We start from the raw sequence: 25,551 nt of genomic DNA, 5'->3' as shown, positions 1-25,551 counted from the left end.
TTTGCGTTGATCGAACTACGCCTAAATACAATTAACTAAATACACAAACGAACGGATTATACAGTATCAGCACGACTTCCGTGGAACAAAAGAATTTCAGTGATGTATATTAAACATCACGTCACAGCACACGATCGTTGCTTACTGCTCGTTCAAATATTATACTATCAAATCAAATAAGATATACTTTATTTAAGTAGGCTTCTGCGAGCATTTTTAAATCGTTTTTTTACGAGAATGTAATAAATTTAAAGTTATTCTCTTAAATATTTATTTTTGTAACATGATGGTCTTCTACATATTATATCATGACAAACTATGTTGTAGAGTTACATATAACATTCTTATATCATTTTATGTATAGTCCATACCATGAGTCGAGCTCCTAGGGAACAAAATATTCGTAGCTCATATTGGTCTATGCGCGCGACTAGAAATAAGCGAGAATAATCAGGCTTGTAAGACTATCTTAAGAAATGCTTCGGCCAATGTAGGTCACGTATATTAACCAATGAGCGCAAGAAGGGCAATTTCCTTTGGGAGCTCGTTTCCTGGAATGGACTTTTGATGGTTTTGGTTGAGCATTTCTGTAAGAAATCACTCCGTGTTTCAATTGTGAAATGTTGAAAATCAGCTTCTTATAATTACTATAATTTACTACAGTCAAAGTCGCATATTACTTTCATTATTCATCATAAATTGGTCATTAATTCACGATCGTGTTCTGCAGTGCGATTCTCTAAGAATTCACTTCGTATCTCACTCGTGAAAATATCTTCATCCATTTTTTCTTTATATATTTGACATTATACGATTTTATATAAAATTATAACATAGTAGAAAACAAAATCGCAGATCTTTAAAATCACATAACGGATTTTGATGCCGTTTTTTTTAGTAGGTAGATTGATTCAAGGGCAAAGTTTATAAGTATAATAAATGACAATATAGTAGAGAAATACTGATAATTTTAGAGGTTTCTAAAGTGATATCGTAAAATAAACACATTTTTGCGTTTACATTGCAAACCCTGGCTGAACCCTACGAGATAGATCAAGATGTACTACAGTATTGTACACCTTATAAAGGTCTTCAAAAAACTCCACTGAACCAAAAACATTGTATCACTCTATCTTTTAGGTATAATCCACAATAATCATTTTTTATCCTTTATTTTTACGAGAAATAATGGCTTATTTTCGAAGCGATTTTAAGTAATACAGCATTAATCCTTATCCAATTAAGTACTTTAAATAGATTGTACATTTGATATAAATCATTATTAAATGAATATTTTCGAAGATATTACAGATTTAAAACGCAGGGATATAGCGGTTTGTATTGTTTAATGACAAAAAAGCTGTGAACGTTGTAAGACATTCTGTAGTATATTTAGTATCAGCATTGCACATGTGCGAAGCCTAATAAATCCTAAAAATCTTTACTTATTTAAGAGCCGAAAATCTCGACGAGCAAATTTAAGTCGTGATGATCAATAATACCATAATCAGGTTTTATTACAAGTACATTCCGTTTTTTATGTACATACATATTTTTATTGTATTGTATCACACTGACATTTCTCTCGTAAGCTCTCTGAATATTTTTATATGAGTCTAACAATTCGATTACAAACGTGCAAATATTGTCAGAAATAATTTGTTCTCGACATTGTCCGGAGGCGTATAATCAAATAAGTGATTACTTGGTCTAGTTTTTTTTTTAACGCAAACACAAACATACTAGTGCTGTATAATCATGATTCAATTTATATATTTCCTCAAATAAATGATCATACTGTATATATATAGGAAAATATGTAATAATATTTAACTACTGGCTTTGTATTTTTAAATGTTGAAAAAGAGTTACTACTGAATTTCTTGCCGGTTCCTCTCGGTAGAATCTGCATTCCGAACCGAGGTAGCTTCACTTAATATAATTGTTAAATGACGATTTAAAAGTGCTTGTAAAACTACTTGCCTACTTGAAGGAAGTATATTTTGATTTTGATTTTTTGAATGTTTGATTACCGCTATACATAGACATTGGTACTGAAATAAATATTAATCATTCCTCAGAAAACGTATGCGTCACCAACCTTAGAAACTAAGACTTTTGACTGTTATGTTGCACTGTCTTACTCAAACTTTAAACCGAAACACAACAAGGTAGTTAGGTACAAACCATGGCTTAGTATTGCACTTAGTGTTGAGTTCCGGGGAAAGCATTACAATTATTTCATACCAAGTATGTTGATGATGTCGGACGCATTCAATATTTCCAGCAATTCTCGTTCCTAATGCGCACAGCCAAGGTCCTTCAGGCATCTATGTATCTTGAGTTGAGTATTATGATCAAGGGTATTTTCACCATCTTTCAGACAAGCGTTTTCCATGTGAATCCGCATTAGTACTCACCACCGGAAATAAATGAGATTCAATACACATTGAAAGAATATGAATATTACTTGTGAATTTATTTAATATTCTTGATTAAATATATTAATATGTTTATATAAACACAAATTAATGGGTCTATGTATGAAATTGATATTTTTATTTCCTTTTAAGTAATTGGCAGTTAAGAAAGTTCTGAAATTGAAGCGTTTCAAAAGTAATTAAGACTCAGTGAAATTCGCTTATAACCTCTGTAATTGCTCCTACAAACTTTAGACTCCTGAACTTAAGCCGTGTTCATACAAAAGTAATACCGAACCACGTTAAACCTTAGACCGTCCATTTATCCTTTTTTTTCATAATAGTTTACGAAGAATTTTATGTATATATATGAGTACTATTTTAAGTCTATATATGCATTAGTTTATTGATAAATTACAGAATTTATCAATAACCTAATAGTTATATATTTTTTTTATTTAAACAAGACAGCATTAATAATTTCAATTTACAAAAATAAAGGCGGATTACACTTAAACTTACACGCTAGAATTATAGCTTATACATAGATAATAATCGCCCTGGACGAAACGTCGATTTGACTTCAAATATTCTTCCTAAAAAAAGAATTTATACGGTTATAATAATATATTAATATATATATGCATGTTTTAAGATCGATTTATAATTATGAAAATGATTATAAATTAAACAAATCAAATCAAAATACTTTTAATTTAAGTAGGCTAATAAAAGCACTTTTGGGTCGTGATGTTTCAGTGTTGAATTAGATGTAAAGCTACCCTAAACTATAATTATAAATGAAGAAAATATTACATTAACGTGCCTGTAAATAACCCACTGCTGGGCTAATGCCTCCTTTCCCTCTGAGGAGAAGGTATGAGCATATTCCACCACGCTGCTCCAATGCGGGTTGGTGGATACACTTGTGGCAGAACTTCGTTGAAATTAGTCACATGCAGGTTTCCTCACGATGTTTTCCTTCACCGCCGAGCACGAGATGAATTATAAACACAAATTAAGCACATGAAAATTCAGCGGTGATTGCCTGGGCTTGAACCCGAAATCATCGGTTAAGATGCACGCTTTCTAACCACTGGGCCATCTCGGCTCGAAGAAAATATTATTAAGATTATATCGATAAAAAGATAGAAAACATATAGAATTATATATTAATTAACTATATATATATATTATAAACACTAACGATTCTGTTAATAGAGTCATGAACACAGCAAGGATATGACAAAGAATTTATTTAATAATTAGCCTCCAAGTAATTTCCGGAATATTAATTATATTACCAGTATGTGCTAATTCTGATCGAACCCTATGTCGGTTTATGTGAAGCAAAGATTGGCATGTCATTAAATACCTGTTTATAAGTACTTATAGAATTATAATTAAACCTTTGAATTTATTTGATGTGGTAGTTTGATTATATTAGAAACAATTTAAAGGTCAAACACGTCTTTAATGAATTTCATCGAATATTATTTTGACTTTTTAATTAATTTTATGATAATAAGAAAAAAAATACGTAGTTACGTCTCACAAGGAAAATTAGTATCTAGAATCCGAAATCCAAATATCAATAGAACATATTATAAGTCGCTTACCGCTGTTTGTCCCTTCGTATGCTTAGATATTTGAAATTACACAACGAATTTCGATGCGATTTTTTTAACAGATAGATTGATTCAAGAGGTAGGTTCATATATATAATACATGTACAATATAGTAGAGAAATACTGATAATTTTAGAGGTTTCTGAAGTAATGTCGTAAATAAACACATTTTTTTTGTGCTTACATTGCCAACGCCGGCTGAACCCTAAGAGATGGATCAAAATAATGTACTACAGTATTGTACAATGTACACCTTAAAAAGATCTTCAAGAAAGACCACAATGGTACCAGTCTATATCTTAGGGATAACCCAAAATAACCATTTACTTTTTACGAGAAATAATGGCTTATTTTCGAAGCGATTTTTAACAATACAGCATTAATCCTTATCCCTTAAATACACTGTGAATTTAATATAGATCGATATGGCCCTTTACAGCATGTAATCTAAATGAATATTTTCGAAGATATTATAGATTTAAAACGCAGGGACATAGCGGTTTGTATTGTTTAATGACTGAAAAACTGTGAACGTTGAGTTAAGACATTCTGTAGTATATTTAGTATCAGCATTGCACTCGTACGAAGCCAGGGCGGGTCTAGTACATAAGTATCATAGGTACAAACATGACTGTTTCATTGATCTAGTGGCCAGCCAGGTATATGGCCGCAATTGGATTCAAACCCCAGGAGCCCGATAAAAACATGGTGGGTATTTGTGTCGAAAAATTTTGACGAACAACTCGGAATCTGGAAGTTGGAAAGGTGTACACTGCTGTGCCTCAGAGAGCATGTAAACCGAATAGTACCCGAACACTTTCCGATCCTCTCGGATTTGCCATTCTATAGGATTACGAGAGTACACCTGTGTTTGTAAACACCCCTGTACAATATATATCATCGACAGTTAGCTAGTCTCCGTTTATATTCACCGCCGGATTCGAAAGGCACAATATGATCATCATAACTTGCATGCTAAGTAACCAAAACGAAGAAGCCATTCAATAGTTTATAGCTTGAAAAGTTGTCGTATTTAATTTATAAAAATAATTGAACTTGATCGGTATCACAAATTAGGATAAAATCAAATTATTCATACCCAAAGATTTAGTTATGTTCAAACCTAAATTCTTTGAGAATAGGATCATCTTCCAAATCTGAATTCAATAAACGAACTCTACACTCCACAAGTTTGGTCGTTAGCTTCCTTAGATGGATGTACTGCTGATGGACGCAATCCTCACCGATCGAGAGCTTTGGTTTCGGCAGATATGGTTCAGTATTAGTTTGGATTTTATCCAAGTTCGATCGTTATATTATAAAAGTGAATGCGTCGAAAGTGACTTGATTACAACTACAAACTTATTTCATATTATAGAGTATATAACATTTCAATTTCTTAGATACAAATATATTATTTTGAATTTTATATACAAAAATGTTAGCAACGGCCATCGCCATTTTTCAATACTAAACAAACAAATGGTTTTTATTATAAGGTCAGAAAATGATGAGCGTCGGCCACCTTGTAGATAGCTCGAGTTTATACCTAAATTTGAATACAAAACCCTCGAATACTGATAACTGTACAACATATCTATAAAGTTTTAAGAATTACATCCCCGTCTCGTATCATAATTATGTTTGGTCCCATATGATTTCAGGTTTGCTTATCTCTTACCAGAGATTTCTCCCAGTAATCCTTGATTGTTAATTCGCTTTGCTTACACATTTTACAAAATTATGAAATATGTCTACGTCATCAACATTCCGCCTATTCGCACGAAGATTTTGTTTTCTCGTTTATCATACGCACTGTCAAGGTGTGGAATGTTCGTCCGGCGTCTGTTTTTCTTAGTCATCATAAATCGGCTTAATATTATAAGCATTGTGTATAACTGTTAAAACTCATATTCTAGGCTTATCTTAGACAATTAAATGCCTACTATCAACGTAGAAAGCATCAGCGATTGTTGACTTAATAGTAAGTATTATTAAGTTTTTTATAGTATCATGATTACCAATTATGTAATTTTTAGATAAGCGTCGGTAAGAGATGAGACGATTACCCAATTTAAATACTTTAGGTTATTTATAAATAATACTTTAAATAGTATTTAAATCCCTCAAAATGCCATCATAAAATTATCTCCCAAGTATTATACTTGTTATTTAAGAAACGTCACCATTAAAATGAACAATATAGATAGGTTTAAAGTAACATAATCAATATGTCCCAATTTTTAGAAGATATTGTTTCTAGAACGAATTCACCCAAAATTACATAAAATATCATTTTTTAATAAATATTTAAGTGTAAGTTCTTTTAATATTTTCCAAATGTAATTACATCAGAACGAATATACAATTCTTTAATTTTCTATATTTTAAGGAAGTCGATTAATGTGTTAACTAACGTCACGACATGAATCATTTTTATTACTGACATTTCGTTTACAGCCCTTTAATCATTGAAATACTTAACAACGAAGTTGCACCAAGTTACCTGCTTTTAGACACGCTAGTTTGCGTTTTCATAATAGTTCGTAAGTATTATGATTTATTTTATATTTTACAACCGTCGTTTTTTTATTTCTCTAACCTAAAGTTTTAAATATTGTATTTTAACCTCATTGGTCTAGTGGCTAGTTTTTAAAATTGCAAAAAAGTAGTGGATTAAATCCCTGGGTTAAACCAATAAACATTTTGGAAGTATTTCGATAAATTTTATATTCTCTATAGTAGTCCGAGATTTGATAGCTGGCAGTACTAGCACTCCTGTTCTTCGGAAAGTACTTCAGACCTACTTATTATTATGTTCTGGTTAAGTTGTGTTGTCTCTCTATTCGTATCGTGATCTCTCCTACTAGAATCCAACTGACTCTGGTGGATATTACATCCTCATCATCACCATCGTAACATTACAGAAGCTCACAATGATTCTGCATGCATTCATAAATTAATGTACTCAAATTAAATAATTGTAATAAAAAGTCAAAGAAAATATTTGTGATAAAAAGGTTAAATAAACATTTTTCCGGCAGTTGGTGAGGCATTAAGAACATTAATTTGCTATCTTATTCTTCGAATTGGTATTCGTGCCAACGCCTCAAAGCAAAGACAAAACTGGCATTCAAATCTTTTTTTTTTTTAATTTCTATCTGGTTTCTTAAATGCTGGTATTATTTAACTAAGTTAAAGTAAACCGCCGACCGCACTCCACTAGATTAATTAAGAACATGAAATTCCAGTGGTGCTTGCACGGGTTTGAATCGTCGGTTAAGTTTGATACGTTCTAAGAACTTGACTGGGCTCTTTGCAAATCAAAGTATACAAATTTAAGTTAGTCAAACGTTACTGGGTAAACAATGAAATTTGAATAAACCTGTACAAGTGCGCAACACTACCCTACTGTAAGCTCCGTGCTACCCTTGGTTTTTTACTTATACTGTTATTATTATTTGTCGCGGCCATTGTAAGAATAGTAACAAGTAATATGTGAACATTTAAACAACTATAAAGTTTGTAAAGAGACAATTGTGTGACATAAAAATAGAAGGACGGCGTAGGGTTAATAAGTCTTTTGAACACGGAACACTAAATTAATAACCAACGAAAGTAGTTAAGTCAAATGAAATAATGTTAAACGACGTTCCTAAAGCTTAATCGAATTCAAATGTTGATAACAAGTAGGTAGTGTTCAACCAGTAATTCGACCATAATCATTTTTGAAAATTTAAATATAGTATATAGTAAGAGCCTGTAAATTTCCCACGGCTGGGCTAAGGCCTCCTCTCCATTTAAGGTGCATATTCCACCACGCTGCTCCAATGCGGGTTGGTGGCAGAATTTCGTTGAAATTAGACACATGCAGGTTTCCTCACGATGTTATCCTTCACCACCCAGCTCGAGATGAAATATAAACATAAATTAAGCAAATGAAAATCCGGTGGTGCTTGCTTGGGTTTGGACCCGCAATCGTCGGTTAAGATGTACGCGCTCTAACCATTACGCCATCTCGGCTCTTTGAAATTTTGAGGAATACAAATTATATAAGTACGTTAATGTTTACGATTGGAGATTTTTTTCCAACTTTTGTTTCTATATTTTTATCGATAGAGCTAAACCTCAAAAATATCTGCAACATAAAAAAATAATATATCTTTCTCAGAGTCTTCCTCGACGCTGTTCATAAGCGGTATTGTATTACAGATATTATCTTCAATTTGATAAAATCCTTTGACATAGATCAACACGCTTTTGATTTTAAAGCGAATTAAATTCGCGAAAACAAAACAACAAATACTAATAAGCACGAAAATTTGAGGTCATCATTTATTTTAATAAGAATTTAAGCATAAAGTGGCTGACAGTGACAGTGGGATCATTTGTCGCGGCAGAAGTAAGACTAACAGTCAGACCAAAAAGTCCAGTGGACGTAACTAAATAATAAATTACACCGCCAAAGGGAGGAACGAGCTTAAGCGATTATCTAGAAATGACATTAAAAATAAATGTTTTATAGCACTGGGAACGTTAAGATTTAACCACTGTAATATTTCTACATTTTTTTCATTTCAAATTTTACGTTTTATTAATACTGTTTGACGCTGTAAAGATGTGCTTTTACTTGTACTTGGATATATGTAGATACGTTTTCTACCAAAGTCAATTTGCAATTCGAATATCATCTACTATTGGAGTACAATTAAAAAACACTAAATCAGTAAAATATAATCTTTAATACTATTACATATTAACGTACAAATACGTAACTTTTAATTTTTAAACTCTTATATTTCTATATTTCAATATTAAAATCGTATCATTTATGATGTCTCCGAAATTACAATAAATTTTAAAATTATTGAACTCTGTGATATACGAGCTTGCAATACAGACTTCGTACGGGTAAAAATCATACAACTATACCAATATCATTTCTCCTCCTAAAATTAAAATTTCCAAATGCCAAATTTCAAGTAGATCGGACCTATAGTTTCGAAGATCTCATGATGAGTCTGTCAGTGGTTAATTTCGCTTATGTAGATTTAATTAAAATTACCGGTAAGTTCGTGTAATCCCAGCTGCTCACGACAAATAATAATAACAATAAAATTAAGTCGTGACGTAACCCTTAGCGCGCGACTTCGACTCTAATTTGGCCCGTTTTTCGTTATTCTACTGCACGGCTTTTTTCTCATTATCATTTTGTCAGTTTAAGGATCTTCTATTAACTCTTAAACTACTATTCTAAATTCAAATATTTACCTTTATTTGTAATTTATGTTTCGTTTCTTTTTTTGTTCTATTTTTTCTTTCTTGTCTCCAAAAAAGTTTGGTCCGGGCCCGTGGAGTATCTATTATTTTAGCTTCGTAGTTTGATGTATGATTATGATTGATATATGATTGAGTTTGTATTTCAGGCTTAAAAATTTTCTGTGCTCTTTTTTAGTTATCTTTCTTGTGTTATAATCGAAGGAAACCACTAAGATTAACTTAGTGGTTTCCTGGCTGACGAAGACAGTATTCGATCAGACTGTCTATAATGGGATCACCTCTAATGGATCGCCATTTATTTTTGTACAATTTAGTACATTTAGGGTCCAATTACTAAAAAAAATGTTCTTTATTTTGAGTAAACCAGTAAAAATTTTTTTTTTTTATTTTGTATAAATCAAGATTATCGCGTCGATTGATTTAACTTTAATTCAGTTTCATAAAGTAAAATACATCATTTTAATATTCTTACAGATGTTAGTTTTGTTATTCGTAAAACATCGCTTAGTAAGGCAGCCAGTGCAAATTACATAATAATCTCTCAGACGAACGCCGAGCAACTTGGAACTCGAATGAATTTAGCGGTAACCCGGTACTCGTAATAAAATCCCTTAATTCCCACCTGGCACCTGCTTGTAATACAAAAAGTAAATCGTAGAATAAAATCTAGTCAAGTCTTTATAGAAAATTATGTTTTATATAATCGTATTACATAAATAATTAGAAAATCATATTTTTTGTTTACATAAGACAAAATCATTCCATACTATAATGAAATTGAATAAGGGTTGAGGAATAAATAATATAAGCATTAACAAATATTTTATGCTTAGCTATTACTCGAAGTGCATTGCAATGACAATATTTTTTTTAGTTTAGATATGCCTGAAAATTTGTCTCTCGCGCCACGTGTAGTACGTTCATGACTATTATACTGGCAACATTCATCCAACTGTCAACAATCCTTGTACGAAGTCTCAACTTAATCTGATAAATAATATAGAAACGCATACACGCAAATACATACGCCTTTTACCAAGTAAATAAAATTTTAAGTTAAGATTCACGTGTTCTAGTACTTTCTAGGCTTACATTCTTCGATCTTATGCACATCTAGTATTAGTTATTGTTTACGTAAAAAAATCACGGAGTAAATATACGGCTGCGTGAGAATCACTGGGTTGAATACAAATATTGTACTCGTAATTTTACAAGCAACTGAATCCTAACGAGTTTTATGTTTAAACAATCAAATTTTCCGTTGTCAACCTTTTTCATGAATGCGATTTTGTGTTCGAGACAACTGAGCCGAGATGGCCCAGTGGTTAGAACGCGTGCATCTTAACCGCTGATTACGGGTTCAAACCCAGGCAGGCACCACTGAATTTTCATGTGCTTAATTTGTGTTTATCATCATAGTTTCATATCATAATAGGTTCGTTTTTCGCTCAGAGTATCAGTTTTTTTTTTATATAACATGGGCTGGTGGGCGAGAAAATGGGTCACCTGATATTTAGAGCTCATCACTGCTCATATTCATTGATGCCGTAAGAAATATACCTTACATTGCCAATGCGCCACTAACTTTGGGAACTCGGGATGTTATATCCCTTGTGACTCTAGTGACACTGGCTTACATTTAAAATTTCAACACAACAGTAGTAACTATTGCTGCATGACAGTAGAATATTTATGTTGACGTACCCAAGTGGACTTGAATAGATTCGTGCCACCAACGAGTTACCGGCGAAACACTGCTAGTATTCTACGTGATCATGATTTGTTTTGTCGACTTTTTTTTATTTTGATTTATTTCAATCAATTATTTTTGTAGAATATCTTATTCTAAATTCAAACTTGAAATTAATTTAACCTCTCTCATTATATTTAGGAAGTATTTCATTTCAATATTTATACTGACAATAGGAAAAAAATATCGTAACAATACCACGAAGTTTTCCTGCAGCTGTTTTTATATTGAATAAACAGTAACAGAGAAATACAACTTTCTTTTGTTGAAATAATGAGAGGGTGATCATCAAGATTATCAAGAAAGTAGTCAGAAATAGATTTTTCCAACAATTTAACGGCAAAGATAGAGATTTCTAACATAATAAAAAACATAACGTCACGCGATCTACGGCTTGGGTCTGAGTTTAACTGCTTAAAGTCTCAATAGCTCAACAGTATTTTAACCAATTAATGAGTTGAAGGCCACTTGTGCCACACACTAAAATCGTAGAATTCATTCTGATATCTTTGGATTATGCCATCACAGACGGAAGTTAATTAAAAGAGGAGTATTAATAATTTATTGAACACACAATTGTTTGTTAGAAACAAAGCTATATTATTTTCAGTTATCGTAAAAGTTATCTTAGCCTTCAGATTTCACTTTTACGTGTAGATCTGAACATCTACTTTGTAGATGTAGACTTGCAAGGGAATTTAAATCCTAGGTTAAAGTAACTAAGTAAAGTAAAAAATTGACATTTGTAATGGTTGAGTAGCACAACATTCAGTTTAAAAATATATAATTATGCATCAATTGTTTATTTGCATGATAAATTATTTTTCGTGTGGTGAGTGTATCTTATACTCAAAAGAAATAAATTTAAATGATTCATCGTCAAGATTCTGCTTTAATCAATCCTACAATTGTCACATCACGGTGGATCTTATTTGAAATAGTAAAAACTGTTAAAATATTATAACAGATGGAATAACAAAAAAAAAAAAACTTACAGAACTAACTCTGTATCGGCTTGCAATTATGTAAATGCAGTTAGCAAAATTACTCATGAAAATAGGTCTCCACTCCACAAAACACGTAAAAGGTAGCGTTGAAAGTATGATCGTTTCGTATCGACTTCGTGAGCCATTAAAGTCTTCGCTGATGTTTTCAATTAACTGTCTATATACCGTTCGAGAAATCAACGAAGGAACGCAACCGCTTTTAGACGTTATTTTTATGTGAAACTTCTTAGGTTGCGATGAAAGAAACAGTTCAAGGTTGAATTGGAATTAATATAAGGTTAAGCATTTTATGGAACGAAGTTTTTTACGCGGCTTAATATACAGTGTACTGTCAAAAATACTCATGTTAATAAAAAGCGTTGAGGTAACACTTCTCTGTCTCTGTCTGTTGCTCTCTATCTCTTTCTATTTATAACGGTTTTATTTAAAAATATTTAAACATGTTTTTTTTTTTCGTTTCTGTGTGTGGCTGGCTTATTTGAATTTCTATCCCAAGGATCCCCTTGAAAAGAATTCTATTTTTGCAAGAAGTTTACAGTGCCACTTAGTGTTACTTTTGTACGTCGCAGTAAACATAAAGTAGTTGCGTCTGATCTCTCCATCGTACTAGATGTCCGACACATCAGACTATAAAAGTGGACGTGTGCTTTCAAACAAATTTCTGTACTTATGTTTTACGCATTTATCTACTTTTTGGGATTGATAAATTTGATTAAGAGGACATTACTGTTATAGGTTTAGTTCATTAACACTAACATTATGATAACATTTCGAACGCAACCTTGAAGTCATTGACTATCAATAGATCATGTAAATACTACTCTACATAATGTTATCTTATACAATTATTATATATTAAACGTAAATTAAATACAACCATGAAATTACTGTTAGTCGCAGTAATCCAACCAAAAAACATGCGTAACAAAATATCATCAAATAAGATTAATTAAATTCCAACTGTGAAGGTGTTCGTTGCTGATAAAAAGCAACGTAACAGTCGTTTAATCTCCGCAGCATGTAGTTTAACAATATGAATGTGACTTTGACAATTTTTGATTAATTACTTTCAAATGAACAGTCTGATTCGATGGATCGGATATTACTAAAGTTATGTCATGTCGGAGTTTTGAAGTAATAGAAAAATTGCAAGGGAAATTAGTTAGTTGAAAATTGGGATCAAATCTGACATTCGGTTTTCGATTTCAGAACATACCGATAACTTTGTTCCGTGTTTCGTTTAAATGCTATAATTAATGCAATTAAATGTCGGATATTCCTTTTTGATACTTCACGATCGTTTTCCGTTGGAAGTGGTAATTTGCTCTCTCAAAATAACGAAAACGTATTTAGAAACAAAGATTCATTTATATTAATTGCTGCGCTCTAAGCACTATTATTTTTATCTTGTTAAATAACTAAAACATAAAGTAGATTTAATGAAAATATATTTTTTTTACGATATTAATTGTTAATAAAGTAAAAACGACTCATTAAAAGTGCAACTTATTTATTTAAATAAAATAATACGGAATATGTATGTTTTCAAGACTTGTTGTACACAGTATATGCTCCTTACTTTCTTAAATAAAAAAGATGTGACTAAAATTTACGTTTGGTAAGAGCTTTTTATGAGGTGAAACCCAAGAGCTCCCAATACTTCTTAAAAGACTTTTACCTACTTTTAGAAATAAAAACTTTAACAAGTCAGGATTATTTGAAGATTTTCTTTATGAGAAGATAAAACTCATAATAACGTAATGGATATGAATTACCCAAAAAACCTAAATCTTTCTGCCTAAAATGAAGTTACATTTGAATTTTTTTTTTTTTAAGAATTATTATATAAAGACCTCAAAACTTATTTTTGGGGAGAGTGCTCTTTAAACTATGACAAGACTTTTCATTAAGTTAATCAGAGTTCAAAACCAAAACTGTCACGTATTAAAAAAAAACAGCACTTTTATTCCTGGGTAAGATGATTTTACAAACACGTAAATGTCAATATTAGACAGCAACCGAGCGTGAGTGGAGGTCTCATCCTCTATTAATGAGAAGGATTATAAACTTAATACTCAAGCTGAGTGAGTGTTGGCAACAAAGTAATAAATCACAATCATTATAACGTTCGTATTTGTTATAATCAATCCCGTTCATACGCCGCAGACTAATCCATGGCATACACGTGGTTTACGTACGCAAGACTGAATCAAAACAAACCATTTGCCAGAACAGCGGTGGCTAAATTTAGTCATATCACTTGTTAACAGGTATGTTTCAAGGATAGCTATGGTATTATGGAGTTTGGGTATATGAGGATTGATGTTCCGTACGTGAGCTTGCATCGAATTAATTGCTCTCAGATAAATGACATTCGGCATTTATGAGTGGTCCTCTGTAATGATAAAAGCCTCTCCACGACGTTTAACTGATTAATGATCCGATTATATAAATCATTAGAATAAAAAAGGCATGTTCCATTTTTAAATTATTTTAGAATATTCACACGTATTCGTAGTCGATTATTAACACGTATTTTTTCATTATATAGGTGAACTTATTGACAATGTGAATTAGTGACAATGTCACGATAAGTGTCAAAGTGTTTAAGTGATAGTGTAACAAAAGTGTAGCAAAATGGACAAAAAAGCGGTAGAATCGAACGTTCCCTTAGGGCAAGGGCGCGGGCAAGTGCATCGCGAACGAACGCCGGATCTGTCGAGCGATCTATCGTTCGAGGAGTTGAGGAACAGGTTCGACACTAGCGCCACGGTAAGGAGGGAAATCATGTCGAAACCGTCTACGCATGGCAGCGCCACTCGTCAAATTGTCAGCGGGAAAATCTTCAAGAAGTGTAAGAGTGCAACTTTCCAGATAGATGGCGCTACTTATACAATCGGTATGTTTTCAGAGTATTTATAAAACATTAATTGAGTAGATTATTTCTCTTAATGTTAGACCTTGTAAGAATATTAAGTTTATGAGATAGATGTAGTTCTGTAATTGTAAATTTAACGACGTATAATATATTAATTTTACAGTTAGGTTATGTCCATATTAACCAAACATTGTGAGTTCAAGTTTGTGTAAGCATTGCTAAATTAACAACATCGTGAGAAAACCTGCATGCGTCTGATGATATTCTGCGTACAAAGGATGTGTAGCTAACACCCCGCTATATATCATCCCGGAGGATCATATGTTTACGTAAAATTTCGTTCTCTTAATGTCATTTAATATGTTGTATTTTTTTTCCAGGTAAATATCCCCATTTCTCCAATGCCATCACGTTGTAAGTAAATAAATAAGGCTTAAATAATAATATAATTAGCTTTACTCTGAGTTTATTTGGTAAACTTTCCCCGCTCGGACGTTACGTTACCGATATCACTCAAGTTACAATTCATAGATCACCTGACCGCTTCAACTATTAGAGATACTACTCTTCAAGTTTATAAACTTGTAGTGAGACGAGGTGTGTTTGAGACTTTAGACTTTGTCTATGCTAGGTATTGTATTATTTTTGATGATGTCTGGAAAATTCGTAAAATTATCTGTTTCATGTCGACAACATTTATTTATCTTACTAATATTATAAATGGGATAGTTTGTATGGATGGATGTTTTTTATTTAATCACTTCAACGGCTGGACCGATCTGAGTTAAATTGAGCACACGGGTTACTTTTATCCGGGAAAGAATACCTATCACTTGCAATCCTCTACCAACATGCAGGTATATTAGTTAATAATATATTACATAAAAAATAAAAATCACATTTTTATTTTTCAAATTCCGTTTTTAAAATTCCATTTTTTTTAATTTAAACAAAATTTTAGAGATCAATTGAAATTAGTTGTCACAGGGATTTGTAATATTACAACTATATCGAAATCATCATATAAGAGTCGCATTTACAAGAACAAAATTTTCTTTTTATTTATGATTTATAGCAGTGAAACATTTACGTGGTTTTCAACACGATTTTATTAGTACTTGTATGTGTATCGGAATCGTTCAAAGTTAATTTCGTCACCATCGCCAATAATTTAATCATCTTCAAAACATCGGATGAATTTGAAAATTGACACTCATAATAAAGATCGATGTCAAAACAATAATAAAATAAAATTATATAAAACTACTTATCGCCTACGTACCGTACTCGCGACATCAGGAAGACGGTACATGGGTAAATATTATTCTTTCACGTGTTTATATAGTTTTTTAAACTATTATTTTAATGTATTAACTGTATTTTGCTCCATATTTTATAAATAAATTTAAATAAATAAACATTGGACAACATCACATATATTACTCTGATCCCAATGTAAGTAGGAAAGCACTTGTTTTATGGATGGAAAACTAATGAACTTTTTCTACATCGACTCGGCCGGAAATCGAACCCGAGACCTCGGAGTGGCGTACCCATGAAAACCGGTGTACACACTACTCGACCACGGAGGTCGTCAAATTTTGTTATATAATATTAAAAATATGAATAAATTCATAATGTAGATAAATAACAGCATGTTTGTTTAACAAACGAAGCTTACATTAACACAGTTACAGATAAGTCACGGATGTTTCTATAACTGTTTTATAGTGTTTGATTAATAATCATCCTCTCAAAACTTAATGTAACTTATTATGAATGAAATATTGGGTATAAAGTTCTAATGACATTTGTAGGATACAGCTTACATAAGGGCATATCGGATTTACGTTGCGTACATATGTTTGCTCAAAAGTGTTTATCATTATTGATATTACAGATGCAAAAGGGAGATTGTTTATTTTTTTTGACATCTTAACTCGAACGATCATCATTAAATTTTGTATACATATTGTCAGGGTTACGGAAAAAGGCAAAGGTTACCTAATATTCGTCCAGACCACCGTGGGCGATGCCGAGGGTGGAAATAAGTATATTATAAAAAAAAAATATCAGTAGTACCTAGTACAGTTTTATCCTAGGAGAAGTAAGGAAATACCAATGAGTTTCTACTGTAATAGGTATCGTTATAGAAACGTGTATGACTTTATATATTTCGCTCGGTATGTTAAAACCGATTAAATGAGAGAAATTTGGGAGTAACTACAGTTTTTTAGACTTACAAACTGAACGACTTTACAATTAGAGCACCAGCTGATCAAAACAACCACGTACTTTCATCCTCCTAGGCCTATGAAGTCCATACCAGGTCTAAACACAACCAGACAGCCGCTGCGGATAGGCTAAGGTAAGGAGGGTACCCAGCCTGACCTAGAACAGTTAGGAAGACGTCACTGCTGCTCTCCATGAAAAACATGTATATTATTTTGTACCAATTTCCACGGTGATCGGTCAAACTGTGTTATAATGTTTTTAATTTCAAAACAGATAATACCTTCCGTTCTCATATAATATACATTTATTGTATTTATACATACATATATGTATAATATTATAAATAATCATCGAACATAGTCATGACATTTCTATTTTTCTCTATTCTGATATTAAACTTATGTTCTGTTAAGGATGTGTTATGTCGTGAAGTTAGCTATTCCCCGGCCTTGGTTTCAACGCCTAACAATGATAAGTATAACTTAACCAACTTACTTTAGTAAGTTAGTTGATCACAAAGACGTGTTTCGATAGTGATGGCAGTATTGGTAAATACTATTTGAAGTCGATAACAATCAAACATTTTATAATCAATTTTGGGCAGAAACTTAAAAAAAGTATAATCATCGATAATTCTAAATTGAAGATAAAAAAAAACATTAATATCTTTTACTAAGTGAACCCATGAACTTGGCTTCGGACGCTTATCATTCAATTTGTAACGAATATCCCTTACAAACTCCCTTAGAACCTTTTATCTCAATTATCCTCAGAAGGAAGAAAAAAAAGAAAATTTTAACTAAACTGGTTCAGTGGTTCTGTAGCCATGAAAGCGTAAAAGTGTGGCTTAATAAGTGACCGGTACATATATTGTAAGTATTATTATGTTAAACATAACTTACTTCTACCGTAAAGTAGTATTTGTCACAATATTCCTCTTAAACTAACATATTGTTAATTACATTAAAATTATTTTAAGTTATTACCAAATAAACCATCGTAATACAAATCAATTTGAGAATTAATTGTCATATAATAATGTAACATAATATAACAATACAGAATATACCAAAATAAAACTATAGAACAATGTAATCTATATGTCGCAGCCAAGTGGTTAAATTAGCCTTTTAATTAACAGCCTAGACACTGTACTAAAAATCACCGTTCAATCAGTTTCCTGAATGACACCGGCTAATACATCTTCCATTCATAGAATAGGGACTCTCATGTAAATAAAAATATTTATATTGATAGTTTAGTTTAGGTTAGGTTAGGTTAGATTATATAATCTAGATTCTAAAGTGAATTTCCCTATTCAATGAACGGAAATTAATTGGCTGAGTGTCATTCAGGCCGCTGATTGAAAAGCGCCTTTAAGTAAAGTAGCCTGCGACATAATATATACGAGTATTATAATAATATTGATGCAATACTTTTTAATCTTACAGCACAATGACCATTTGCTCATCAGCCTACTTATTTCATAAAAAATATCATTATAAGGGATCAGAAGAGAAAATTATTAAAAAGAATCGCTTAATACACAGTTTCTATTACATATACATCCGACGACTAAGGAACGAATGTCCCCCGAGTGCAGCTCGTCAATGCCTTTTGTAGGCTGTGCTTCTTTCATCGTCTATACGAATTTAGCATCATCGATTTTATATTCAATATTTAAATTCTTTGAATCAGAGTGATTTATATATAAATAATATATTTCTCATAATATTTTTATGGTATATAATGACGTAAGTGACACCACGTTGAGAGCCGAGATGGCCCAGTGGTTAGAACGCGCGCATCTTAACCGATGATTGCGGGTTGAAACCCAGGCAAGCACCACTGAATTTTCAAGTGCTTAATTTGTGTTTATAATTCATCTCGTACACTCGGGACACAATTCGGAGAATGAAAATATCGTGAGAAAACCTGCATGTGTCTATTTTCAACGAAATTCCGCCACACGTGTATCCACCAACCCGCAATGGAGCAGCGTGTTGGAATAAGCTCCAAAACCCTCCCCTCAAAGGGAGAAGAGGTCTTAGTCCAGCAGTGGGAAATTTACAGGCTTTTAATGTTGTTATTGTTGAGTGACACCAAACATAAGGATTAAGATGTGACGTCCCTTGTAGTTACGCTTACCCCCCAAGTTGTACAGATAAGTACTGACTATTGATGTTTCCAGATTGGTCATAAGTCAGCAAGTTATATTTTGTATTCACTTAAAAAATATTTTATTATGGCAATCTTTTTTTATTTAGATATTTAGATTACTTTCCTTTTTTGAGGGCGACCATCAGACTGATGTCGAACTACCAATACTCCGAACGCTAAACGACAATAAAAGTAAGTAAGTCGTTCAACTGTATCAGAAATGTTATCCTGAATTATGTTTTTAGTACTACTCGTTTGGCTTTTTAATTTTTTTAGAAGATATAATTATTTAATTTAAGTTTCACACTATCTGTGGGTCGATAACCATTTAATTTTAATCCGTTTCCACCGAACCGATAAAGCTGAAATTTTACATACAATTTAGTACAGTTTTATTACTCGGAATAAATTACTTTTGGTAACAATAAATAAAAAATAATGCACGTTCTTATAAATGTTTTTGTCAATCAGGCTTATTTATGTGAATTTCCGTAGAGCGAGAGTTTCTTGATTTCTTTTTAAATTTAATAGAGATTGACAGACTGACGGTTTGAATAGACCAATAAATATAAATATGAATATAAATTGGTCACTACCACTCGTGAACATTAACACTGGCACATGTTATGTTAGTTACACTCACCACTTGGCCACTCGTTCACCCTTAAAATCACATATCAATACCTAAGTATTTCTGTTTCGCCGTAGAATATTTGATGAGTAATTTTTACCTACTCGGTTGGACTAAATCCGTCAAAAAAATTTCAGTCAATTTTTTTTTATATATTTAATTATTTGATTGATTAAAATGTACATTATACAATAAACCTAATGTCATTCTAGTATGTTTAAAAAAAAATCAGTTTTAAGTTAAATATCTAAACTGATATTACAAATGCGAAATTAACTATCAATGACAGACTGACTGTTTGTCTTTTACGCTTTCTTGGTTAAACCACTGAACCAAATTTGATGATATTATGTATGAAGCAACCTGGAACCTCAAGTATTAGGCTACTTCATATACCTGATACCTACGATAACCCAACAATACGTAAGTGAAAAGTATTACTTTTGTATTTTTGCGTACCGTATTTGCATATAGTGGAATACAATTATTTTATTGTATTCACGTGAGTCATTGGATCCAGTTTTATCCAGTTTGATCCAGAAATATATATATTTATTTAATGCTAACATCACATGCTCGTGTCGATATAATAAAAGGTAAACTCGATATCCCACCCAATCATTATGATATAAAAAGTCTAGTCAGCGTCCAGACCGTTTGTGCACGCCCTAATCGTAGGGTCGCGTGACAAAAGCACATTTCACTATGTACAAACGTGCACTAACGATTTGTTTTATCGCTGCAATATATAAAGCGCTCCTGGAATTTCCCTACAATCCCTATTTTAAGTTTTACCCTCTTTTAAAGATAGGCTTATTTGTTGGTGATTTCGTTGCTTCAATTTACATTTTTGTATTATTTATTTCATATATATATTTTTAATGTTTTTTCATTTTTAAAATCTATGCTTTTGTGGTAAAGGATTTGTTACTATCTGAATAATTTAATGTATTTTCTAATACTAACATACATATAAATATATGAGGTTAAAAATGTACTTTAATAATATAATTTTACCTTAATACAAACCTTATTATAATATTTTTATATTAGACCTTCTTGCTATGTAAATGGTGCGGTTTTTAAGGTACGGTAATTAAGCCTTATAAATACCTTCCGTAGACGATGCATCGCGGTTGTAAGCGGTTATATAACGTAGAAATACCACTGCGTGGTGAGTGGTGACCGTGCATATAATTATGTGGTAACTCGTAAGCCCTATTATAGTTTTTTTACTATAAAACATAGTTACAACCAGGTTAAATAGTATAATCTCAGATAGTTCAGTGGTTGAAGTAGATTTTAACCGAGAAGTTTACGTGTTCAAATCCAAAAATGTACGAGTTTTACGAGCCAATTTATTTATAATATTATAATAGAGTTATTTATAATCCGTCTCGCGCTATAGAAAAACACAATGTCGGTCGAAGTAAAGAAAGAAGAATTGTCGTTGTTTATTACAGCGTTATTATTGATTATACTTTATGTAAGGAAATATTTCTATACAATACAATAACAATGAAAATAATGTACAGCTACACACAGAGCCGGATCTACCATATGGCTTTTTGGGCTTCAGCCCAGGTCTCCGTGGATTCAAGGGGCCCCCAGCTAAGTCAAGTCAGAGTCAAAACTAGACGATAATGCGAAAGAATCCATAACTTTATTAAATTAAACAGATTGTATGGTTTGCAGCCCTGCGAGTCTTAGGTGGGCCCCTAAGTAGTTTTAGCCGACGGCCCCCTAAACTTACGGTCCGGCCCTGGCTACACAATTATAAACCTTCATATAAAAGGGATTAAGTATATTTAAGATTGTTTTACACCTAAATCAGTCGTTTTTAGGATTCCTTACCTAAAGAGTAAAACGGGACCCTATTCCTAAGACTCCGCTGTCCTTCCGTCTGTCTGTCCGTCTGTTTCGAGGCTGTATCTCGTGACACTATCTCATGACCTATGTATGGGCACACACATGTGCATTATAAGTTCTGTGTAGTTGGATAATCTCTATTGAGATTGCCATCCGTTGTTGAAATCAGTCTGAATAATATCGTCTGATATGACACGAAAGAGTTCAGACGCAAGACTGACTCCTACTAAGAATTTATCGAGAGAAAACCCCAAATACCTTTTTATTGGATGACCCTGGGCTAGAAATCAGGATCTCTGGATTTACGAACTTATAAGCTTATGACAAGATCTTGGAGGAAATAGCCAGTATTTTCATATGAATATAAATGATCGATCACGACATTCCTCAACTTCAAATTTATCGTTTTATTTTCATCCATGCTATTTTTATATATTTTACAAAATTAAATTAAACATAAACTTATGTTATATATGATCATCATCGATACGAAATTAAAACTTTTCATCATAAACGCGTAACTGTCTCAATAATATTGTAAGCATTTTCCCGTTAAAACGCAATTTCGATTCTGTGGGCGAAAAATGAACGTCGCCTTGTCACCGACGGCCGCAATAAGACGATGTTATATATTTTATATAGAATAGTATGTGTGAACGATATATATGTAGTCCTATATACATCGTGATATTTTAATTATATATCTTATTTATATTAATAATCATATATCATGACAATTATACGAATATGTAATTTATGTTTAATGGTTTCTTTGTTCGAGAAAAAGTAACAACTACTAATCCGTTTAAAACAGAACTTTAAAATAAATTTAAATTATCAATTTTATTTAAGTTGATGGTTTCAATTAATTTATTGCATATTTGTTTTAGATGTATGTAGCTGTTGAGCTGTTCAAAGAGAAAAAAATTCCCGTCTGGGTAGTTTCCACCCACTCATCAGATATTCTACCGTCAAACAGTAGTACCCAGTATATCTATGGGCGGTGGAGACCACTTCATCAGGCCCATTTGCTCGTCCGCCAACCTACAATATAAAAAAAAATCCCAAACCAACGCTGCGTAAACTTTAACAGAAACACCGAAAGATTTTTAGGTTTATAAAATAAATACATGAATGTCAGAAACGGCAGATACTGTATGAATAAGTCAAATTATTTGTATAAAAAATGAATCAATCGATATTTCTGTTAATTGAAACAACGATATCAATTTTTTTATTATAATAAGTAGACAAAGGTGGCCACCACCTTTACTATGACATTTGGGCAAAAAATTTTATAAACATAATACAACCCCATTTAGTAAATGTATGTGAAAAATCGACGAAGGCTAACAATATAACGAAGTGTAAAGTTTATTAACAGCATATTAGTTATTATTGATATTTTGATGTCATTATCAAAAATCAGGACATACCGAGATGTACTATAATATTGTCTTTGGAGAGTCTCAATATAGTTTATGTAACGTTATTATTTGATAAACCCTTTATATCCTCTCAGGGATAAAATTGAAAGAAAATTGAAACTGTACTCTTTTGAAAATTTATTAGGTAGTTTAAGTAATGGCAGAATTAGGTAGTTGTATTTGTTTAAACATGGCATAGTGTCTCTAGTGACTTGAATATAATACGGCTTCTCCGTTAACTTACTCAGCCAGCCATTTTTTTTTTGTTATGGAAGTATTTTACTCTTAGGGAACTTTTTACTCTTCTTCATTTTTTTTTTAATTTAACGAAAGTTTCGTGTTGTTTTCCCAATTTAAATACAATTTTTAAATTCAATTTTATATTTCTTACGCTAATTATTAATATATTACTGCGTTTAAAAAGTGCATTTAGTGGTGATTAATTGAAAATTTTAACGATTAGACAAATAATTATTTCTTAACGTGTTTTTATTATTATTTTATTATTAAGATCGTAATTTAAAAAAATATATTGAAAATCGTATGTTACCTCAGAAACGGTGGAGTGGCGCTACTATTAAAAAAAAACCAATAACAACATGACGTTAAAATGACATTTATGTAATTGAAGATTAACATAGCATCATTGGAAATTAATGACATTTTAATAAAGTTTAAATAACTTTTAGCTCTTGTTATTGTTTAATTTGTAATTCGTTTGGAATTAAATGAATGAATTTATTAAATGGAATGAGCAGGCGGCCTGATTGTCAATATTACAATGGATTGTAATTGTGATCGAAATTTTGTGAACGTCGTAAAAATATTTTTTATGCCTTTTTGTTAAAATACGATTAAAGTTAAGTCGCAACGGTACAGTTGTTCGATAGCATGAATCTTAACCGATGAGTTCATGTGTTCAGATTCAGGCAAGCTCTGAAATTTTATTGTCTATAAATCATGTCATTCTCGACAATGTAGTGATCGTGTGTTAACTGACATGTATCTAATATCTGCCACATGTGTAACCACCAACCCGCATTCGAGCAGTGCGGTGGAAACTCTAAACCTTTTTTTGAAGGACAGTATGACCAGCAGTTTAATATTCACAGGCTTCTTCTTTTTTCTTTCACAATTAAGATATGCTTTGTTAAGATATCCGAAGAGTACTATTGATTTAAGCTAAAATTCTCATAATTTTTAACTTCGTTTTGGCAATTCGCCGATGTAGTTACAACAATATCTCATGATTCTGTAATGTGACGTAAAAAGATATCAGTGAGCAAAATTTATGTTTTTCATTAAGGTGCAGATGCACATTGTACATCTGTGAGATATATATTGATGAATATTTCATCTAAAAAAAATCTTATTCTTTAAGAGACTACCCACAATACCTTGCAACACTATAAGTAAAGCAATTGAAATCGAGAAAATAGTTTGTACGTTTTATTACCTATAGTCTATTTTCCTAAACGAAAAACATTCCATATAAGAAAATTACAAATAAACAAACGAGTTAACAAAACACATCTCTTTGAAGTGCCGCAATTACAAAAACAAAACGTAATCTTATACAGTCATAAGTATGACATATAAAAATCAAAATCAAAATATACTTTATTCAAGTAGGCAAGAGACAAGACAAGCACTTTTAAATCGTCATTTTACAAAGTATATTAAGTGAAACTACCACCGGTTCGGAATGCTGATTCTACCGAGAAGAACCGGCAAGAAACTCAGTAGTTTCAACATTTAAAAATACAAAGTCACGTTGGTAAAATACAATTATATATGCCCGGAGTCAAAAAATATTAACTCCACGCTTTTTTTATCATCTAAGATATAATATAAGAATATTTCTATTCGTATTCACTTCGTGGTTAGACTTTGTGTGAGCATGAGTTTGAATTGGTACCGTGGTACCGCCCATTCATCAGATATTGGACCGCCAAACAGCAGTACTCAGTATTGCTGTGTTCCGGTTTGCAGAGAGGGTGAACCTGTGTAATTGCACAAGGGATATCAACATCTATGTTCCCAAGGTTGCTGGCGTATTGGCGATATGAGGAAAAGTTAATATTTCCTACAGCGCTGATGTCTAGGGGCGGTGACCGCTTACCATAAGGTGGCACGTTTTTTGCCCGTCCGCTTACCTTTCACAATATATATATAAATAACCGGCAATTTAGAGTAGAAAGCAAAGGCTGTTCGTAATAATATCACGACCTTGCTTAAAAACCACTTTAAAGCTACAAAAACATAT

The 25,551-nt window shown here is 32.0% G+C and overlaps 1 protein-coding gene across 7 annotated transcripts in view; it reads left to right on the top strand.

The window, feature by feature from the left end:
• Pde1c (Phosphodiesterase 1c) overlaps positions 1–25,551 on the top strand; it is a 442,898-nt gene that overhangs the window by 234,703 nt on the left and 182,644 nt on the right. For 5 of the 7 annotated variants that reach the window (XM_064220714.1, XM_026632919.2, XM_026632909.2 and 2 more), the window contains exon 1: positions 14,637–14,984. The exons of the other annotated variants lie outside the window; for them this stretch is intronic. In XM_064220714.1, the coding sequence (XP_064076784.1) occupies positions 14,723–14,984 (262 nt within the window). In that variant the 5' untranslated portion in view covers positions 14,637–14,722. Of the gene's footprint in view, positions 1–14,636; positions 14,985–25,551 lie in introns of those variants that run through there. 7 annotated transcript variants of the gene reach the window in all.

Source organism: Vanessa tameamea, chromosome 4, assembly GCF_037043105.1.
Source record: "Vanessa tameamea isolate UH-Manoa-2023 chromosome 4, ilVanTame1 primary haplotype, whole genome shotgun sequence".
Classification (NCBI taxonomy): domain Eukaryota; kingdom Metazoa; phylum Arthropoda; class Insecta; order Lepidoptera; family Nymphalidae; genus Vanessa; species Vanessa tameamea.
This window is presented reverse-complemented; position numbering and strand designations above follow the sequence as displayed.